General features: G+C 45.9%; 1 protein-coding gene across 5 annotated transcripts in view; it reads left to right on the top strand.

The window, feature by feature from the left end:
* PAPLN (papilin, proteoglycan like sulfated glycoprotein) overlaps positions 1-20,172 on the top strand; it is a 51,279-nt gene that overhangs the window by 22,391 nt on the left and 8,716 nt on the right. For 2 of the 5 annotated variants that reach the window (XR_004357766.1, XM_032691892.1), the window contains exons 3-21: positions 471-586; positions 1,935-1,995; positions 2,263-2,365; positions 3,234-3,364; positions 3,704-3,827; positions 4,550-4,630; positions 5,606-5,778; positions 6,366-6,489; positions 7,226-7,352; positions 8,056-8,121; positions 10,139-10,346; positions 11,978-12,154; positions 13,442-13,598; positions 14,230-14,316; positions 14,851-15,139; positions 15,260-15,380; positions 16,071-16,200; positions 17,397-18,048; positions 18,724-18,861. Coding sequence is in view for 4 of the 5 variants with exons in the window: in XM_032691892.1 (XP_032547783.1) it covers positions 471-586; positions 1,935-1,995; positions 2,263-2,365; positions 3,234-3,364; positions 3,704-3,827; positions 4,550-4,630; positions 5,606-5,778; positions 6,366-6,489; positions 7,226-7,352; positions 8,056-8,121; positions 10,139-10,346; positions 11,978-12,154; positions 13,442-13,598; positions 14,230-14,316; positions 14,851-15,139; positions 15,260-15,380; positions 16,071-16,200; positions 17,397-18,048; positions 18,724-18,861 (3,065 nt within the window). In the remaining variant the exon portion in view is untranslated. The remainder of the gene's footprint in view (positions 1-470; positions 587-1,934; positions 1,996-2,262; positions 2,366-3,233; positions 3,365-3,703; positions 3,828-4,549; positions 4,631-5,605; positions 5,779-6,365; positions 6,490-7,225; positions 7,353-8,055; positions 8,122-10,138; positions 10,347-11,977; positions 12,155-13,441; positions 13,599-14,229; positions 14,317-14,850; positions 15,140-15,259; positions 15,381-16,070; positions 16,201-17,396; positions 18,049-18,723; positions 18,862-20,172) is intronic. The other 3 variants (XM_032691893.1, XM_032691894.1, XM_032691896.1) reach the window with 3 other exon arrangements.

The raw sequence follows: 20,172 nt of genomic DNA, 5'->3' as shown, positions 1-20,172 counted from the left end.
GGTCCATGTATGGAATTTTGTTGCAGTAAAAAGTGTTCCAGGGCTTTCCTTTCTGCTTTTATTTCTCCTAAGTATTGGGCTTGGAGCCAAGGATTTGGGATTAAGTGGCTCTATTGATCTGGTGTGCAGTGACAGTGCTCATAGTCCCTGAAGTAATGATTTGCCTTTGCTGCCTTGCTGAGAGGAAGATGTTATCCTCTTTTAGATGGTTATTCAAAACTGCTGAGATTCTATGAATAGACAAAGAGTAGCGGTTAAGGGAGATTAAAAAGCTGGATGTGCTATATGTCTTCAGGAAGCTAATACTCCTAGATATTAGAGGCCTGATGTTTCTGATTTATTATTCTGTGCCACTTCTCATACTAGGAATACAGCACAGCAGGAACATAGGTTCTCTGCCTCATTTCCATTTGGTTTTTTTCCTGTGTCACCAGGTCTGTCTGATATGTCTGTGGGTTTTTTATTTACAGGGCCACCGTATGAAACGGCAGGTTGATGTCTGGGGGAGCTGGGGTGAATGGAGCAAGTGCAGTCGGAGCTGTGGCGGTGGAGTCAGCTTTCGGCAGCGGCACTGCTATTCCCAAAGGTGAGGGCTAACCTCCTTTTTTTGATTCTTTAAATGTGCTTTTCTGTTACTGAGCTCCTGCAGTTATGTTCCAATATACATCCAGAACAAAAACAACCTAGTATTCGATCCCAGGAGAATGAGACCCCTTTGAGATGAACCTCACTTTCAGTCTTATAACTACTTTTTTTGAATAGTGCCCTCTTCAACACATCCCTGCTTTGGCTCCTCTGATAGAGCACAGCAGTTTCTCTGTTGATCCAAGGCTATGCAATCAGGTGATTGGCATGGCAGCAGCTCTTCATTGAGGTCTAGTATGGCAAGCCCTGGGGGGATGGAGAACAGTCCAGAGCAAGTTGGTTCCTCTCCTGAGAGCTGGTGACTGTGCCAGGATTTTCTCAGGCCCGTAAATCCCGGGAAGGTAAGTTGCCCCAGAGGAAAGGAAGAGCAGAGTTGGCTTAAGAAGTGTTAGCACTGTGCCACCTCACTTGCAGCTGGCTTAGCTGCATTCTGATGAGGATGGTGTCTGGTACTGCACCTCTTGGGAATGATGCACCTTAGAGATCCTGTTGTGGATTAAAACAAAGAAAAGGAGTAAAAAAAGCCAGACTCTCAGTAATATCTTAAAACCCAGCCTCTCTGTGTTTAGAGAAATGAGAGGGGGGGTTTGTAATAGAAGAATCTAGATTTGTGAAGAGCTGCTTCTTCCCACACAGAATAAGGAAGGATCTCTTTTGAAAGCAGCCCATTATGGTATACACCTGCCAGAATCCCTGGAGGCCTGTCTCTCCATTTCAGGAATATTGAGGTATTAGACACTGGTTGACTTTCAGATCAATTTCCTCCACAACTGTTACTCTCCATATTTCTCAGCCAGAGTCATTTGGCCAGAATATGGATGTTGCACACTTTCCATGGGCATGTTTAGCTCTTCCTGCTAATGGGCCTAGTCTGCCTGTAAAAAGCAAGATAGATGATGTACATACCTCTTCTGAATTGGCCACTACCCTCCTGCTGCTCATAACATGTTTCTCTGTCTTGTATGAACACCTCAACTATTTGCTGGTGGAGAATGGACTAAAAGCTCTGCTTCCATTATTTAGTTGAAACATGATCCCAAAGAGCTGTACTGCTGTTGTTCATGGCCTGTGTCTCATTCATGCCAGAACACGAACCATAGCAGAAAACAGAACTAGAAGATCCCAGCTTGCTTTAGTGGTGCAGAAGTGCGTTTTAGTTATTTTGCTGTTTCAGGAGACTCTGTGAGGGTGATATGCTTGATGTGAAGGTGATTTGTAATGTCTGCCATGAGATGACTTTTTACATGTGTATTCTTCAGAGAACTTCATGTAGTTTTTCTGACTTTTAGGACAGAAGGTCCTTCCAGTTGTGTTGGCCCTACACGAAGCTATCGGTCATGTAATGTTCAGGTATAGTTCTCTGATTTTGTTTTTTCTTGCCTGTTGCTGCTTTTCCCCAGAAAAATGTAATTCTTGTTGAGAAATAATGTCATTATTAACTTCTGTTTCTCTGGCATCACTGGTGAATGCAGTTCATTAATAAAACCCCTTCAAAAGTATATTGAAATTATGCCCCTGATTTGATATGGGAGGAATAACAATAAAACCCAAATTTTTATTGCACACTCAATTTTCCTCCTTTTTATAAAGACCTAATACATTTTCTCCTCCAAACAGAGCTGCCCAGAAGGCTCCCGGGATTTTCGGGCAGAGCAGTGTGCTGAGTTTGATGGGACAGAATTCCAAGGAAAGAAGTACAAGTGGCTTCCTTATTATGGAGGTAATGATGAACATGTAGGGTTGCATTTCATCCCTACTTATGAACAGTATGTTTTGAAGTGACTGTAATGTTTTTTACTGTAGCGTCCTCACAGGAAACTCTCAGTTGGAGTGTGGGGCAGGGGGTGGCATGGAAAAAATCTTTTTGCCAGCAGCAAGGCATTGCTGTCACAAAGGCACTGGATGGATGGGCCAGGAGGCAGCATTGCAGCAATGTATACTTGTCTCTTGTAACAGCCATTCTTTCAGAAGCATTGCTAAAGAAATATGGAACTGCTTGCAGTATGTTCTGAAGTATTAGAGGAGCAGAAGCTCTGCTGTATTTTCCAATATTGGCAAAACAATATTAGTAGGGTACAGAAGAAACAAATGCATATAATTAATGAGTGCTTCAGAAAATATGACATCTCTTCAATTGCTTTCTTGAGGAACTAACTCAGAAGGCAGGTGTGAGAACCAGGGGGTCTTTGCTTTGAGCTTTGATATAGTATCATTCACAGTTTGTTAACAAATTATGAGAGATTTTAAGATGGATTTAAAGGGGGGGGTGTTGGTTGTTAAGTTAACAGTTCTGTATCAGCACTTGTTCTCATTCTGGAAAGCCTTGTACTCCAAGGGAGCATAAGAACAGTCTTACTAAGAGTAACCAAATATCTGCCTGAACCAATGTCCCCTGAGGAAACAGTTGCATACAGTGGGACTTTACCAGGGTATTTTTGCAGCCTCCAGCGGTTTGTGACCCAGAAATTTGTTCAATATCTGCCACTTAATATCAGTCCACCCCTCTGTTTCTGCTCCTGTGATCTAAAACTAGGCTTCTGATGTGTTGTCAAGCTATAATATAATGTTTGTCTTTTCTCTCCTGCCAGCACCCAATAAGTGTGAGTTAAACTGTATTCCCAAGGGAGAGAACTTCTACTACAGGCACAAGGAAACTGTGGTTGATGGGACTACCTGTGAACCTGGCAAACGGGACATCTGTGTAGAGGGAGTTTGTCAGGTTAGTCATCTTGCTGCTTCTTTCATTCATCATTGGGTCTGTCAGTCTTTCTGTTGCTTCCCTTTGTTCTACTTGACCTTTCATAATAGCATGAGAAAAGGTGAATCATTCAGCTTTCAAGGTACTGAGGAGCATGTGGACAGCATTTATCTGTCTCTGGATGTGAAATAGTAGATATCAGCCCTGTCCTTTCTCTGTCAATTCTTTCTCTGCCCTATCTTGACTTCACAGACTTCATACATTCAGGCTTTCTTATTAGATCTGTCCAACATTTGGCCATTTTTTTAATTTTCTCTGTCATTATGGTTTATTCATATTAGTACTCCTGTGCTCTGACAGGCTGTTGGCTGTGATAATATGCTGGAATCTGACAAGAAGGAGGACAAGTGCCTGCAGTGTGGAGGAGATGGCAGCACCTGCTATGGTGTGAAGGGCACTTTTGATGTGACCAGCCTCCCCAAAGGTACAGATGATCCTAGGTGGTTTGGGCAGGTGAGAAGGAGAGATTTAAACTGAAAGTCAACTGCTACAAGGGCTGGTGGGGGCACCTGTTCATGTGATGGTTGTAGGCATGCTTGGATGTTCACTTGAAATGTCTGTATGGTGTGTGGCCTTAGCATCAGAAAATGTACTGATGGCCTTATCCTGGGTATCACGTCCTTAATCTCTGTACATACGGAAGCTCTTGCCATGATGCTGGTGTCCTTCCCTGCTCCCTCTCAAGCAGGTGCTATAAATGTACCATAAGAACACAGCTATGTACTGCCTTTGTAAGACTGTCCAGTATCTTGAGAGCCCCACCAGGATTAGTGTAAGGCTAGAAATGGGACTGCGTCTGCTGCATTTGGCCAATTTTGAAAGATTTCAAGATAACAAGTACATTTGTGGTCACATCTCTCTGTGTTGAACTCCAATATGATGCTTGCTGACATTCCAAAGATTTTAAAATCTAAAATCTAAAAAAATGTGTGCTTACTTTTCTGAGGAATTTTTTACACACATGACCTGTGGATAATATAGGGTGAAACTACCCAGAATGCAGTCAAAATGACAGTGGAAATGTTTCAAGCCGCCTGAAAAAAGCTCATGCTTTTCAGGCACCAACGAAACTGTGAGCATCTTTGGCACAGAAGAGTGGCTGTGTGGCATCCACAGACAGATATTGAATAATTCCCTTTTTTTCAGGTTACAATCAAATCTTTATCATCCCTATGGGAGCCACAAGCATCCAAGTTAAGGAGGTTATGCCCAGCAGGAACTTTCTAGGTAAGACTTACGTCAGAATCTGTGTCAGTCTGTTTGGATTCCAGCCATTATATTAAAATCTGGTTTTGAGGTATGGACTTTGGAATGTTTGTCTCGAGGGCATGATATGGCAGAGGGGAAAACTCTCTGGACATCAGGATCTGAATACTGAGTAATCTTGAGCTGTTACTGAAGCACAACTCAGAGCTTCACATTTATCTCCTTTTCTGTCCTGTGGAGATCTTGCTGTTAAGTGGGGAATAAAAATACCCACACTGAGACTTCCTGCCCGGAAACTTACAAGGAGTCTAGTTGATATAACAAAATTTGGCTATGAGTTCTGTTGTTTGGTGAATGTAAACCCTAACTACTCCTGCCATCCAAAAGTTTGGAGTGGGATTCTTTTCTCCATAGATTTCTTTTGGGCATTTGCACAACCTCAAGTTCTGGTCATGTGAGGGCAAAAAGGAGAGAGAAATGTCCTCACCTAGCTTTCTGGACAGGGCTAAGGAAATTCCAGTGGAGAAAGCAAATACTCATCTGCATTCTGACTCTTCCATCACCCAGTGCTTTGGACAAATCAGTCTGGTGATGTTTTTCTTTGTAGAAAACTGGATGCAGCACCCATCTCTGTTTTTTGAAGAGAATATCCGATGAACTAGTTAGTGGTGTAGAGGCAGTGGGATGTGAATCCCACATCTTAATGGCAAGCAGGACAAAGACTGTGCCCTAGCACAGTGGGGAATGCAGAGGCAGGGCGGGAACATGCTGGAGGCATTTGTCTGTTCAGCAAAAAAGTGCTTGGTCTGCAGCAAAGCTGGCAAGAACCACTGTCTGAATGTGGAGCAGCTTCTGGCAAGAGAGCCATATGGGAGGACAGCATTGTTGGAGGACGATGGTCACCTTCATTTGCTTGTGACACAGTGTTGAGTGAAAGCATGAGCATCCCGATGGAATTCTTATGATCCTCTCTCTCTGGGGTGTGGGTTTGCCCAGCTGTTAAGAACGTGCGAGGGGAGTATTACCTGAACGGGCACTGGACAATCGACTTCAGCCGGGCGCTGCAGGTGGCCAGCACAGTTCTGCACTACGACCGGGGCTTGGAGGGTGATCTGGCCCCAGAGCTCCTCCATGCCCGTGGTCCCACCACAGAACCTCTCGTCATTGAGGTAAGCAGCTGTGCCTGCTCCCTGCTGATGTTCTGCTCTCTTTGCATAGCGGTGTTCGATTTGTGCAGTGGAAGTGCACTGGTGGATACCACGTGGGAAAAACTGATGAAGTGATGAGGCTCCTGGGAATCTTACAAGGCTGTAGGCCCTCAAGCTAGACCAAGGTGGTCTTCTTTCAGAAACAGCGCAAATTGCTGCTCTCGTTCTATTGCCCACAAATGAGCAAGGCAAGGCTCAGTGTTGGTTTCCTGCCTATTCCCCTAGACTCTGACTTTAAGGGGGGTGAGAGTCAGGACCAAGCAGTGTTGGGGCAGGGACAGGCTCCAGGACGCTGCTTGTTAAACTGTGCTGTAGGGCAGGAAAGGTACTCACTGTGACAAGAGCAGCTGGATCTTCTGAAACCAAGAGGGATGAAGACACCCTTCTCTAAAAAATAGTGCTCTCCAGAGTATGATAGAAGGCAAGAAGAAAATACAGTGCTTCTTGAATGGGAGGAGTGCAAGTCAGCTCAAACCCTCAGACATGGTGGAGAAATTCTGTGGAGAGGAAAAGTGTTATTTCCCTGACTTCCTCCCATGCTTTCACAGCTCATCAGCCAGGAGCCAAACACGGGGGTACAGTACGAGTATTACCTGCCCCTGCAAGGACAGGCCACGAGTTACAGCTGGAGCTACAGTTCCTGGAGTGAATGCAGCTCTGAATGTGGAGGAGGTAAGAAGAGAGGACCTGGTCGCTGGCAGCTGGTGTGGAGTTTATATCCACATCCTGCAGACAATGTGCTGCCCTCTGCAGCTGCTTCCCAGCAGTCTTCTGCTGGAAGGCAGCATAGGTATCTGCAGGGGGCAGCTAAGGTTTTGTCAAGGGAGGGTCATGCATGGAGTCACAACAGGACTGTGCCCCATGCCTTGTCTTGTATTATTTTCCATGCCCTAGTCCTTAGACATATTACTACAACCTGTTAAGAATCTTCATAGATAGCCTTTGTTTTGTTTTGCTTTGGCTCTTCGTGATCTTTTCAACCACTTTAGATGTCCTGTCCAAACTGATCTGACCTACATTACTAAATCACATCATTCTTCTTGACCACAACCTGGAAGATTCGCTCTCTCTAGGAGGACTGTCAGACACTGGAGTGTCATGTCATGTTCTGTTTACAGATTCTTCCATGAACATTATGGATTTCAAGTTTAAAAGAAAAAAACAAACAAAAAATCACCAATCAAACAAAAAAACCCCTCTCCAGTTGATTAGTATATAGAGTTCTTATCAGCCTATTCTGGGCTTCTGTGCTGATGGCCACTTTGGTAGTTTTTGCCATATTTTGGCTGTAGGTGCTGAGACTGTATTTGCCTGGGCACTCATATCCTGTAGGAAGCATGAAGAGCTGCAAGTAAACCTAGTCCTGGGTAGCTTGTGTTGATCAGATACTCTCTTGCTTGTACTGTAGGTTTCCAATCCCGGCTGGTGTTTTGTACCATAGACAATGAAATTTATCCGGACTATATGTGCAGGAATAAACCACAACCAGACAATAACCGGACATGTGGTCATCAGGCTTGTCCCCAGACAAAACGGTACGATTTCTTTCCTTCTTCTGAACTCTGACTTCTTCCTGAGGTGCTTTGGAACTGAGAAAAGGAATGACGCACTCACTTTTACCCTCCAGCGTGGTTCTCCCCAAAGAAGTGTTTCGCTTCTTAGAGAAAGCCCAAGACAAAGGATGGGGGTGATAGCACTGTGATGAGCATTTCTGTGTGCACAAGAAGAGGTCTTAATATATTCTGTGTTCATTTTATAGGCTAAATTAAATCTGTTTTCCAAAGTATGGAAAGTCTTCTAGCCCACGTAGGAGACATGAAACAAATTCTCTGGTTTTTGTTTTCTTGAGCTGGAGCCTGCAAAGACACAGTAGAAGGTCAGAGCTGGTGTCATTTTAAGTAATTTCTGCATTCCCAGTGTCCTTGCTCTTGGAAAGGGATGAATCCTGGAGTTTTTTCATTCTCTAGCATTTTCAAACCCCTTCACTCAGCCGTTTCCACCTTGTCCCTTGTTGGCATAGCCTTACAGTTGGCTTCACTTGGCTCTTACATGGGCATCCAGAGCTGTAACCAGAGCCTTAGCTGTGGATCTCTCTGTGTATCTGGTGGGTGCAGTGGAGGCCTCTGAGAGCGCTTGTTGTGTGTGAGAGGGCACGTTGGAGCATTTCTGAATACATTAATATGTTAACCTGTAGTTACTTGCTTTAAGTTCTTTAAATCCTTTGTTCTGTGTATAAAGGACTTCTTACGTCTATCTGCCGCAAGCCTGGAGTCAGAGTGGAGCACGGAGCTCTCAGATGAAGAGGTAACGAGGAGAAGGAAGTTACAGAAAGCACAGGAAGGCAGCTGCTCTCTTCTACTCTCCACTTAATTGCCCAATGAATCCGTGGGGGCTTTCCTCTTTGGCACTGGTGGTAGCAGTGGATGTTGTTTCGCTTTTGATTCTTGCCAGTGAAAATGATGGTGGAGGGTGCTGGCTGGCAGCTTTGCTTAGGTGGTTGCACATGCCTCTGGTAACTTTATTCTTACGGGACTGAAAAGGGGACAAGTTCTTCATATCTGGCTGCTTATTCTGATAACTTGTTTTTTCTCTGGAATCAGAGTAAAGAGGTTCTGGAAGACTTTTAAAATTTATTTATCAAGATAAATAAAAGAACATAAATGAAAAGAGAGCATGATGGATTGAGCAATTGAAACATTGGCCAGGATGCTAGCATGCCATAGCAAAAGCTGCAGTTTCTTAAAAGCTCTTCTTTCTTTGGCGTGGGCCCTGTAACAGGCAGAAAAGAGCCTATAAACTGTGATGAGTACCAGGATATGACAGATACAATAATGTACGCTGAGATATGAGAAGTTAAAAGCATCAAAAACAAAACAGTTGTCTCCCAGCAAGCTGCTAATAGCTTAGGACTTGCAATTTTTGCCCTCTGATAAGAGTCCCAGCCTTATGGTTGTTGACCTTGTCTTACAAAGAAAACGAAACAAGTGTCAGAGATGTCTTGACTTGCAATTGAAGGAAGCTGTAGGTGAGTGCATCTGATTAATACAATGTTTCTAAAACTGTACATTTGCTTTACAGGAGGCAGAAAACAGTTGGGGTGGGGTGTTATTACCATTGGAGCTTTTGAAAAATCTTAATCAACTAATTTGTTATAAACCCTGCAACCACACCACTGTAAGTGGCTTCTATTGGCTGTATTTGTTCCCTTTCCTATTTTATAGGAAAGGCTATTCAGTTTTGGGCTGATGTTTGCATCTTTAGCAATAAAGAAGGGCGTCTATGGAGGTGAATGTGGCCGAGTTTACTGTGGAGTTCCTGTTAGGATGTGAATGTGAATTGGCTGGCTGAAACTCAGTTTAGGTGTGGCAAGGGCCAGACTAGGGAAGTAGTTGGAATGCTAGGGAAGAAAACGTGAACTGCCTCCACTCCCTGGCTGGGGCTTATCTGACTGCAAGGGGATATAGCAGCTGGCACACAGATCACCATGATGTTCCCCCTACACAACCAGTGCCTTTTGACTGCACAGCACACTGGAGTCAGGGATGAAACATCATATTGTCCCTGAAGCCACCCCATGTTAAGCTGTGCTCCCAGCTGCCTGGGCAGCTCTGAGATATTGAAGCAGCCACAGGCAGAGATTTTAGCATCCAAACAGATTGTTTGGTGGACATTCCCCCTTCTACTAGCAAGGGTGTATCACTTCTACAGCAGCTTCAGCAATCAAATACATGACAAAATCTATTTATATTTTTTTGGGATTTTTTCTATGTGTGCTGTTAGAGAATTTGAGCGATGGAGGAATAAACCAGCTTTCTACTGGCTCTCAGAGAAAAGTTAACAAGCACTTCTGAGAGTGTGTGGCATGGTTTGCAGGCAGAGTGAGGGCTTGCCTTGGTTTTACTGTTTCTGATAATGTATAGTTAGGCTGGTGTGGGTTGCTTTTCTTTTAGTTGATGTGGATTGTTTTCTTTGGGTTTTTTCTTTATTTTTCTTTGACGTTTTATTCCAGGCATGACATTTTTGCAGATATCAGGAGACCAAAAGCCATGGAGAGAAATCTTCCCTTTTTGGGAGAGCTCTGCACTTCCAGAGAAACAAGTGTTTTGTAGCTTGGGATATGTCTATGGAGTGGCATTCATGCTCTGCGTTGCCAATTAAGCTGAGTGGCACTTGGTCAAATGGGAACTCACTTCTGACTCTGTTCTGCAAAGGGACATTTTCCCTGTTTGATTTCTACAGGAATTTGGCACTGACCTCCTCTGTGCCTCGAGGCAGTTTAGCTGGGTTTACTTTTTTTTTTTCTTGATTCTGTGACTTGCAGGTGGAAAACAGGAGAGTGGGGATCCTGCTCAGCTACCTGTGGTGGGGGCACCCAGACTCGCTCCGTTTACTGCGTGGCCTTCGACGGCCAGAGCTCGCAAGGGGTGGTGGATAATGCTGAGTGCATGGCCTTCGCCCAGCAGCCTCGCAGCAGCCAGCCCTGCAATGTGAGACAGTGTGCCACCTGGAGCACGGGGCCCTGGTCAGAGGTGAGGGAGTGTGGGTAACAGCCTCTTGGCACCTACTGCAGGAGGATGTGCCAAAGCTTGGGGATAAAGAGCAAGGCTTCTTTTCTGGGACTATAAAAAATGTGTGTCCCTGGACAGGTGGCATGCAGAGGTATAGGACTTGTCCCTGCAGCCCTCCTATGCACACATCTGTGTTCCTCAAAACTGTGCATGCCCCTGTGCCTCTGCACTTCTCATTGCATATTGTTTCTATTCTGGTCTACCAATCCTTTCCCCACTGCTGTGTTTTTATCAAACCCACCAGACCCAGCACTGGCTGGGTTTCTGAGCCAGGCCTGGTAAAGGCAGAGAGTGGGCAGGAGAGCTGCTGTCCATCAGCTGAGGATGTGCAGTAACACTCCCTCCTCTGTAAAACAGGAGCTCCTGGCTCCTACCTGTGCTGTTTATTTCCATATTGCTGCCTCAGCATTACAAGCCCAGGACAGCAGTACTTCAGTCACAAGAGTCGGTAAGCAAGGTACTCTTGTAACATTGGTGACCTGCTGTTTTCTGTGTGTCTGCACAGGGCTTCTCCAAACACAGCCACATGGTGCCTTTTTTTATGCCTGTGTGCATTTATATCTATGGCATTGGAAACAGTTCAAATTGTATGTGCTCAGTGAAGCCAGCCAGGTTTTTAGAAGACATTTTATGTTCCAAGGGCTTAGAAAGTAAAGGGAGTATCTACTTAGTCCATAAAGCACTAGTGAATTTTCCTCTTCTAGAAGAAGGACGTGCACGCTTGTAACATTTGACTTACAATCTTGTGGTGGTACTTTGAGTAGTGCAGCAGCACAAAATGCAACTTCGAGGCATGATAACCTAGACTGGGAAGTCCTTTTTTATATATTTTTTCCTTTTGTGAGATTCCAGGTGTGACTTTAGGATTGTGGAGTAAGAGCACTGTTTGGAGAAGTTCTTACAAACTGATTCCTAAGTGAGTCATTTTGGGGTTCTCAAAAGTGACTATGTTACATGTACTCTCAGAGATAAAAGGTCAATCTAGTAAATGAATGGCTGAAACATAGCTGGGAAACTCATCTGAAGTAACTCAGACTGTCTCTAAGTTAATACTCTCTGTTAGAGAACTTGGTAATTCATGGAGAAGTAGGCTGGATTCCTGGAAATACCACTGTGAATTTAAGAGGGCATTGAAAATGTCACAAATCAGTTACCATTAGAGAAGCTGTGTTCCAGCTTCACATCGTAAAAATGGAGCACAAGGTCTTTAGGGAAAAGACATGAGCAGTATAAGAACCTAATCTTTTATCTTCTCTAGATTTCTTTACCGTGGCTGATTTTAATCAGGTGTAAATAATATGAGTTTCCAGATATTTTCTACCGTGTATTGTTCATATCCTATTGTTCATAGGCCAAAATCATCCAGTGACTTCCAGATCTCCCAGGCCCTATCCCATGCTCCCATGCCTTATTGTCTCTTCTGCAGCATAAACAACTACTCTGGAACTCCCACCCCAGAGGATGATTTTAATGATAGCTGGTTTTTTAGGCAATCTCAAAATGGTGTTCTGCCCTAATATTAGGGAGAATGGCCTTGAATTGCAAGAGGAAACAAGGCGCATCTTTGTAATTTTTGGATCCCCTTTCTGCAGTGTTCAGCCAGCTGTGGGGAAGGAGTCCAGACCCGGACCATCACCTGCAAGACACAGGAGGGCTCTCAGGCTCAGGACTTTGCTTGTCTAATGGAGCCAAAGCCATCGGCCACCCAGCCCTGCCTTAGGGAGAACTGCATCCAGGAAATTGGCTGGCACGTTGGAGACTGGGGTCTGGTGAGCACCGCACTTTCATGGTTCGGATATTCCTGATTATATTGTTGTGCTCCTCACAACAAGCTTTGATCCTTGCAGCCTGCACATTGGCTGAGGCTGGGAGCATGTACTGCCTCATTACCAGCCCCTTGGCTCACAGTCGCATTGTAACTGGCACGAGTAATGCTCCAGTTAATCTGCCACCTGCTTGGTGTGCAGCTGCTACCAAAATAAATCCTTCTGAGGGGCAGATTATAGTTTCAGTGACAGTGGCAAAATGCAGCCAATAAACTGAAACAGTCCAGTCTTGCTGCTTATTCCCAGTTCTTTGCTCCATCTCTGTGATCAGCAGAAGAAGCTCTCTGGCCAAGTACGGCTTAGAGCTCCAGGCTTCAAGGCTGGAGCATTTGGTGATTGCCATTGCATTTGGTGATATCGTTTAAAGTATATTTTTGTAATTATTCAGATAAACTGTGCTTCCGATGGATTAATCTTGTCTTTGTGGAGGAAGCCAGACTGTGTTCAACCTGGGAAAAGTGCCAGGGGGTGGAGATACAGGTAGATCCAATGCATCAGGTGACTTCCAAACACGCTTTTTCATTTCTGTGCTAGCCAGACCAACTAGTTCTGAGTTAAAATGTGTTACATCTGGTTATTCATGAGATGTGGGCCAAGTTTTAGTGACAGCTAAAGAAGTTGCATGTCTTAATCTGATTTTCCCCTCACTTTCTATTTTTTAGAAGGGCTCCTATCTGCCTCTGAATAAGAGAGAAATACTCTCCCAATGTTTGTGGAGCTTGCCATGAGCTGGGTGGGTTACACAAATACGTCATACTATCCCCTCCCCCAAGCCACTGCTCATTGCTCCCTCCTCATCCACAGTTTCCAGTGAGGCGAACTCCAGTTAACTGCTTACAAGAAAGCCACCAGTTTGCTTTCCAGTTGTATATTGTTGCTCTTGAATGAATAGTTCAAAACTGACCCCCTCACAGCTGGTGGATCCCCAGAGAACTGAGGTGCCTTCAGGCTGAAATAATTCGCTCAAGCTCCATGACATACCACTGTGGGTAACAGCAGCTTGTCTGGATGTTACAGGCTGAGCATGGCTCAGGTAAAATGGTAAAATGGTTTAAAGTATGATTTTCTAATTGTTCAGATGAATCCAGCTGAAATATTGTTTGCTTTGTCTTGGTGGAGGAACCTGTGCTCAGCCTGCAGCTATTCATGCAGCTGTTCCACACTTCTGGTATGTGGGGTTTCTGCATTCAGCCTCTGCTGCCTGCTCACTGCCTTGTCTCTGTGCCCAAGTGTTCCAAGAGCTGCGATTCAGGCATCCGGACACGCCAAGTCATCTGTGCTGACGGTGACTCCAAATTCTACAGTCCTGAGATATGCAAAGCCATCCAGCCAGAGAAACCAGCCACCCTGGGTAGCTGCAACATGCAGCCCTGCTACCTGCCACAGCGTGAGTGGTATTGCTGCACACCAGCTTTTCCCAAGATGCTTTTTTTTAGGAATAGAAATTCACAGTTCTGCATCAGCTTATGTTCTCATCTTCTTGCCTGCCTGTCTCCATCCTGTGAGTTTGCCATGGTTATGTGCACAAAGCATCTTTGGAGTCCCAGTACCTGTGCTGTTTGAAATGTATGCAACAGGCTTGGGAACAAAACTGGTGTGTATTCATTTTGAATTCCGTATTCTGTGATGGCTCATCCAGTGTGTGCTGCAGACTGACCCCAGGACTCCCAGTCTAGAAGGATGGTAACCTGGGCAGGCTCAGTAGCTAAAAACTATAGCAAACTCTCATCCCTCATTGGACCAACTATAAAGAAGTCACAACTCCTCAAAAGATTTTGCTTGCTGTCTGTGTCTAGTCTTCACATTAGAGCTCAAATGCTGACTTTTGTCTGCCTGCCCATTGTAGGTCACTTGTCCTGACAGTCCAATTGAATCCAATTGCTGCTGAGCAGCTGTTCCAGGAGAAGAGAAACATTTTCATCTGCTTTTGTCTCCTGCTGACTACTGGATGTATTTGCAATTATTAGAGAATAGGGCTGGACTAACTGCACTCATTTTGTGTATGTCTCTCTTTGCAGAGGTCCCCAGTATGCAGGACACTATGGGACATGATGTCACTCGCCAGTCCTTGCTGACACGTTACAACCCAAACGGCCGCACCCCAGGTTTGGAAAAATTTTCTTAATTTGGGTTTTTGATGATGGGGGACTTGGAATAGGGTGTGGTAGGGAACAGGATCCTCCCTTTATTCATTTCTCTAATTCTTTTCATGGGCTTCTAGAAATTCATGGATCCAGGGATAAAATATAGATTCTTTTACACCAACAGTGAACAGTGTTTGAATATAGCCGTGCAGAAGACTCTGTATACAGCATACAGATCCTGGGTTCTGTCAGCATGACTTAGGTTGTGGCTGAGAGAAATGGTGCCCAAAGCAGATCGTAGGAAGAAGAAAGGATGATGTGAAGGGATCACAGTAACATGACAGGTGCTTTTTCATGGGACAGGAGAAAGAATGGTCAGGGCAGTGAGCAAAGACCCTCAGGACAACCATATCTGGAAGGGTTGGCCAGAAGACACACATTCAGGTGATGCAGAAAAGCCTGTCACATAGCCTTGGGCAGGTGAAAGAGCAGAGATGAGGAAAACTGACCAGATTTTGATGCTCACCTACATACTTTAATGAGTTCTCTCCCCAGATTCTGGTGATGAAAGGATGCTCCCTGGGAACACCATGATCCACAGTACCTCTGGGAATCACCGCGTTCCATCCACCAAGGACCATGGCATGAACTTGTTTGCTGTTCGCTGGGAACCCCAGTCACGCTTATCAGGTTCCCATCAGCTCGGCTTCTCTCAGGACCCCACTGCAGGGCCTGGCTCTCGGGACTGTCACCAGAGCCCACATGGCTGCTGTCCAGATGGGCACACTCCGGCTTCAGGCCCTTTGGGGAGAGGCTGCCCTTTCAGCACCTGTCACCAAAACAGGTAGTTGGAAGTAGATAGGCCTGAGCAGGGAGGCATTGCCTTTCCTGGGGGCTTCCTGAAACTTATAGCCCGTGCCTGTTGAGCTGGGCAGGTAAGGTATTATTGTAGCCCTTCTGTCATTAGGTATGGGTGCTGCCCTGATGGAGTTTCAGCTGCCCAGGGTCCAAACAACATGGGATGCCCACAATATTACCGTGACATTCGAATGAGCCAAAATCATCCCACTGCGGCCACTCCAGCAGTAAGTACAAAAGCTCTTTGCAATTTTGGAGTTCATCAGATACAAAAATTCAGATTTGACCCTGGTGACTCACTTGTGGGTTTCTGTTGGGCTTCATCTCTGCTAGTAATGCTGAAGAATCAATACTCCAGGCATGGCATCAAGCCTTTTGGCCCACCTCACTCCTGTTCGATCTGGAGCATCCACCTGTGATCCTCCATAAGCAGGGAACAGAGTGGGTGGTGGGGAGATGTCTGAGAAGAAGACGACCATCCTATGTAGAACTGATCGAATAATCCTGAATAATCAAATTTCTGTCAGTCATGAAATTGCCATCCAATTTCTAGGATAAAAAAATGGGGAAAACATGGCCACTATTAATTGCCTTTGTTTGTCAACTCTGCAGATTAATTGAAGGCAGAGAGATAATCCCTCTCATAGCTTGGGGTTCTTGTTGGAGCCAGAAGAAAAAACTGTCTGGCTGCTGGGCTGATTAGGTTTGTCTTGCAGAGAAGTGAAGCCCTGGCTCCATGGCTGACAGCCAAGTTCCCCACCCTTCCCAGCATGAAAGCCTCTAGGAGGCAAACAAACAAATAGTGGTGCCTCTAACAGCTGGCCTTCTGCAGCTGACAGCTTGGACACGGTGCCTTGCATGTGGTACTGTCCTCATGTAAGCATGATAAATTTTGGCTTTCAATTCCTGTCTCTAAGGCAAGCCAAGCCTTGTCCCAGCAGCATCCCTCGGGCGAGTGCCGCAGTTCCATGTACGGCTGCTGTTTTGACAATGTCGCTTCAGCTTCAGGTCCTCGAGGGGAAGGATGTCTCAATAGGCCCAACTATCGTAAGTGATGCTTTGGCTTCTTGGTTTAGAAACACAGAAAAGAGTCCAGGAGCACATGCAAGCTTCCTGTGTAGAGGCTCTGCTCTCTGTAAAATGTAGTAAATTATCTCTTTGAAAAGAAATTCTACCTGTTGGCTGGGGCAGCATAAAATTGGAGGGAGTGTAGAAAAGCAGCCAGAAGGTTCAGTTCTGTCCACTACAGCAAAAATTCTGGTCTTCTGCTGATAGTTGGACAGAAGTGTGTTTGTGTGTAGGACTACTGGGGAGCTGTTTGGCCCTGAGAAGAAACCCTGATGCAGCCTGGTATGCCCCAAATTATTTTCCCAGGTTTAGGAGAAGTAGGGCCCCTCTGAGCAATCAGGGCCATTCTCAGCCTTCAAACAGCTCATGGGCAGGGGTGAAATGAGAGCTACATCAGGATGGAGGGATTGCTCAAGGTTGTGTGCATGCCTTTAGCCAGCAAAGTTCAATCAAGTGCCTGCTATGCTATAAGGCTGCTAGAACTACTGGGCAAAAGCATCTCTGTTCCTTTAGTGCCCAGTTGTACCCTCTGCAGACACATTGCTCCTACATTTCCTTGCCCTGTTGCTGCAGCAGACACATTGCTTTGTGGCCAATCCTGTGGGGCTGTCATGGGGAAGGGGGAAGTTCTCTGGATTCTCTCTGCTGAAACACAGCTTGGCAAAGGACCCCTCAGTCAGAGCCCTACCTCCAGTGTTTGTCAGCATGTGACTCAGTGCAGTGCCGGGTTTGTAGACACATTGGGCTGTGCTCTTCTTTATAGCAATGTGGGGTGGGGAGGGGGGTTTTCTATAGTGCATGAGTCTTCACAACTGGGTCTAATCCTCTCACTTTGTGGGCTGGAAATGTGCAAATGGTAGCCAGGAAGAGGAAGCCCCAGAGGCAGCCTTGCAGTTGCACAATTCCCCAAAGAAGGCTGTAAAACATCTGTCGAGTATCTAGATTCAGAAATGTCTTTGAGGATGGTGGTTCTTCAGTCAGAGACAAAACTGACACAAAAAGGAAAATGTGAGCTGCTGCCCACTTTCAAAGCAGAGCTGGCTGCAAAACCCAGGTGTCCTACTTTTCCACCTGCCCTCTGCCCACATCAGGTCATCTAGATAGGTGGCTTGAAGCAGCTGGACCTTTGTGCTTTGTGACCCTCACATCTCCCTCTGTTGTGCTCCTTTTGGTAGCGTACCCTGTGATATGCCTGCTGCCCAGTGCTCATGGCCCCTGCACAAACTGGACCACTCACTGGTACTTTGTGAGTGTTGTTGGCAAGTGCAACCGATTTTGGTATGGTGGCTGTCATGGCAATAAAAACAGCTTTGCCTCAGAAGAGGAGTGCATGAGAGTGTGCCACAACTCTGTGGGGGTCAGTCGTCTGGAGCACCAGCCCTCTTCTGGCACAGGAGCCCTGCAGCGCCAGCAGGCTGGCTCCTACTCTCCTACAGGGGATACTGAGGGTCAGCAGAAATCACCCACAAGACAGTCTGCAAGTCACAGCCAAGAAGGAAGAACCTATGGGGCTTCACACCCTACACAAGGCAGCCGCAGACAGGACAGCTGGAGAAGTGAGGTGCTGTCAGAGTCCTTGCCAAGGACTGGTATATTGGAGAGCCAGCGCTGGAACACACGGCAAAGCAGGTTGGACAGCCTGAGCCAGCTGCACTTGTGGGAAACAGCAGCGCCTGGGCCCTCAGAGAGCCAGAGCAGCAGTGGCCAGCAGGTGCTGCCCCGTGAAGGCAAGCAGTGGCATAAGGCTTTTGGAGCAGGTGTTTCCATGACGGAGGGATTTGGGCACCAGGAGTCTGCAGACTTGTTCCCAGCACAGGCTCTGCACAGGTGATGATTTTTACCTCCACCCTTTTCTGCCAGCTGATTGTGAAGCATCAGTGCAGCTTTCTCTGAGGTTAAAGTGTTACCCCATTGGGACCAGCTATCTGGGAATACCATGTGATGGATTAGCTATACATATGACCCCTTGATAAATCAAGTTATTCTTATTCAGGCCCTGGAGTTACCTGCTGTCTTTTTCCTTGCGCTCTCCCTGGTTTCTGACAGCACTTCAGTATGGTGTGTGAAACGATTGCAGAATCCTGGAGTCTTTGTCTGGGAGGCCTTCTTACACAGTAAATGAGAATCCATAGGTGTTTTCCTTGTTCTGACCAACAAATTTAGCTGACTCTGACTTCAGAGCCTTTATCTCAGCACTGCATAAAGTAGCAATGGGTTGTTCTATGGAAGACTTTTAAGATGCAGAGTTTGGGTCAGGATCCAGTCAGTATTACCCTGAAAATCAAGAATGCATAGAGCAAGATCTAAACATGTCTGCACTGGATCTATGTCCGTCTGCCGAGCTGAACTTAATTTGTTCAGAAGAGAGGGGTTGCAGGACTCTCTTCCAGGAGAAAGGGCAGCTGGTCATGCTTTGTCTTGTGGTTGTAACTCATCAAGAGTCAGATTAGAGGACACAAAGGAGGGCAGCCAAAGTGCCAATAGAATCACTTTCTCTTTCAGAACAATCCTGGAGGAAGCCAAGCCCTCTCTTGTGACAGCAGTTGTGGGACAAAACATCCAGCTGGTCTGCAAAACAGGCATGTCCCCGCTCTCCAGAGTGGAATGGATGAAGAACAGCCGACCAGTCTCCTCTGACAGGTGAGCTCAGCTCCCTTCATTGTAGAGCAGATGGGCTCCTTGCTGGGCAGAGTGCCAAATATGCAATCCAAAAAGGACTGTCACGGTTTCACCCCAGTTGGCAACTAAGCCCCATGCAGCCACTCACTCACCCCTGGTGAGATGGGGGAGAGAATCAGAAGGGTAAAAGTGAGAAAACTTGTGGGTTGAAATAAAGATAGTTTAAAAGGTAAAGCAAAAGCTGCAGGTGAAAGCAAAACAAAACAAGGAATTCATTCACCGTTTCCCATGGGCAGGCAGGCGTTCAGCCATCCCCAGGAGAGCAGGACTCCATCACACATAACAGTGACTTGGAAAGACAAATGCCATCTCTCTGAGTGGCCCCTCCTTCTCCCTCCTTCCCCCAGTTTTACATGCCGAGCATGATGTCATATTGTATGGAATATCCCTTTGGTCTGTCAGAGTTAGCTGTCACAACTGTGTCCCCTTCCAAATCCTTGTGCACCCCCTGCACACTGGCTGGTGGGGTGGGGTGAGAAGCAGAAAAGGCCTTAACTTAGTGTAAATACTGCTCATCATGAAAATGAAAACATCAACACTGTTTTCAGCACAAATCCAAAACACAGCCATATACTAGCTACTCTGAAGAAAATTTAAACTATCCCAGCCTAAATGGCCACACGTTATTCATCCCCCCCTTTTTTTTTTAAGAAATAAAAAGGCCCGTGTATTGACCTAAGAGCATGAACTGTCCACCTGTTCTGCACATAGAAGAAACAGGTACAGTCTGTACCAGTAATGAGATGTTGGCTAGAGTTATGAACAGAGCAAGTGCTGTCCCATAACAAGGCACTAGTGGAAGCTGACGTGGGTAGTGATGCAGAAAAATGTCTCTCTTGAATTCATCTTGGGGCAGCACGAGGTCACTAGTCCAGAGTGAAACTTACAGCCAAACAACCCGGAGTTCCTGTGGCTGGAAGTTTCTGGCACATCAATTTTTTTTTAAACTCATTTTAAACTTGTTTTTCCTGGGAGGTCTGTTTCCAGCAAGAGTTTGGAGCCAGTCAGTCCCTTTGTGTTATGAAAATTACAGTTAAGAAAAGCCCAGTTATGCTTTTCTGTTTGCAGTTGACTGCTGGGACTCAAGCTCCTCCCTGGGAGGGCAATTTGCCTCCTCATGGGAGAGGATTACTGAAAGCAGTTCCCTGTTTTCCCATCTCAGTTTCTTCTCTATTCCTGACCTCCTTTCTGGCACAGTTATTTCCCCTGCCTGTGACCCCTCTGTGGTCAGCAGGGTTTTGTTTTTTTCTAAGCCAGTGAGGGCACTACATG

Source organism: Chiroxiphia lanceolata, chromosome 6 (genome assembly GCF_009829145.1).
Source record: "Chiroxiphia lanceolata isolate bChiLan1 chromosome 6, bChiLan1.pri, whole genome shotgun sequence".
Classification (NCBI taxonomy): domain Eukaryota; kingdom Metazoa; phylum Chordata; class Aves; order Passeriformes; family Pipridae; genus Chiroxiphia; species Chiroxiphia lanceolata.
The sequence above is the reverse complement of the archived record's forward strand: the minus strand, read 5'-3'. Positions and strand labels throughout refer to the sequence as shown.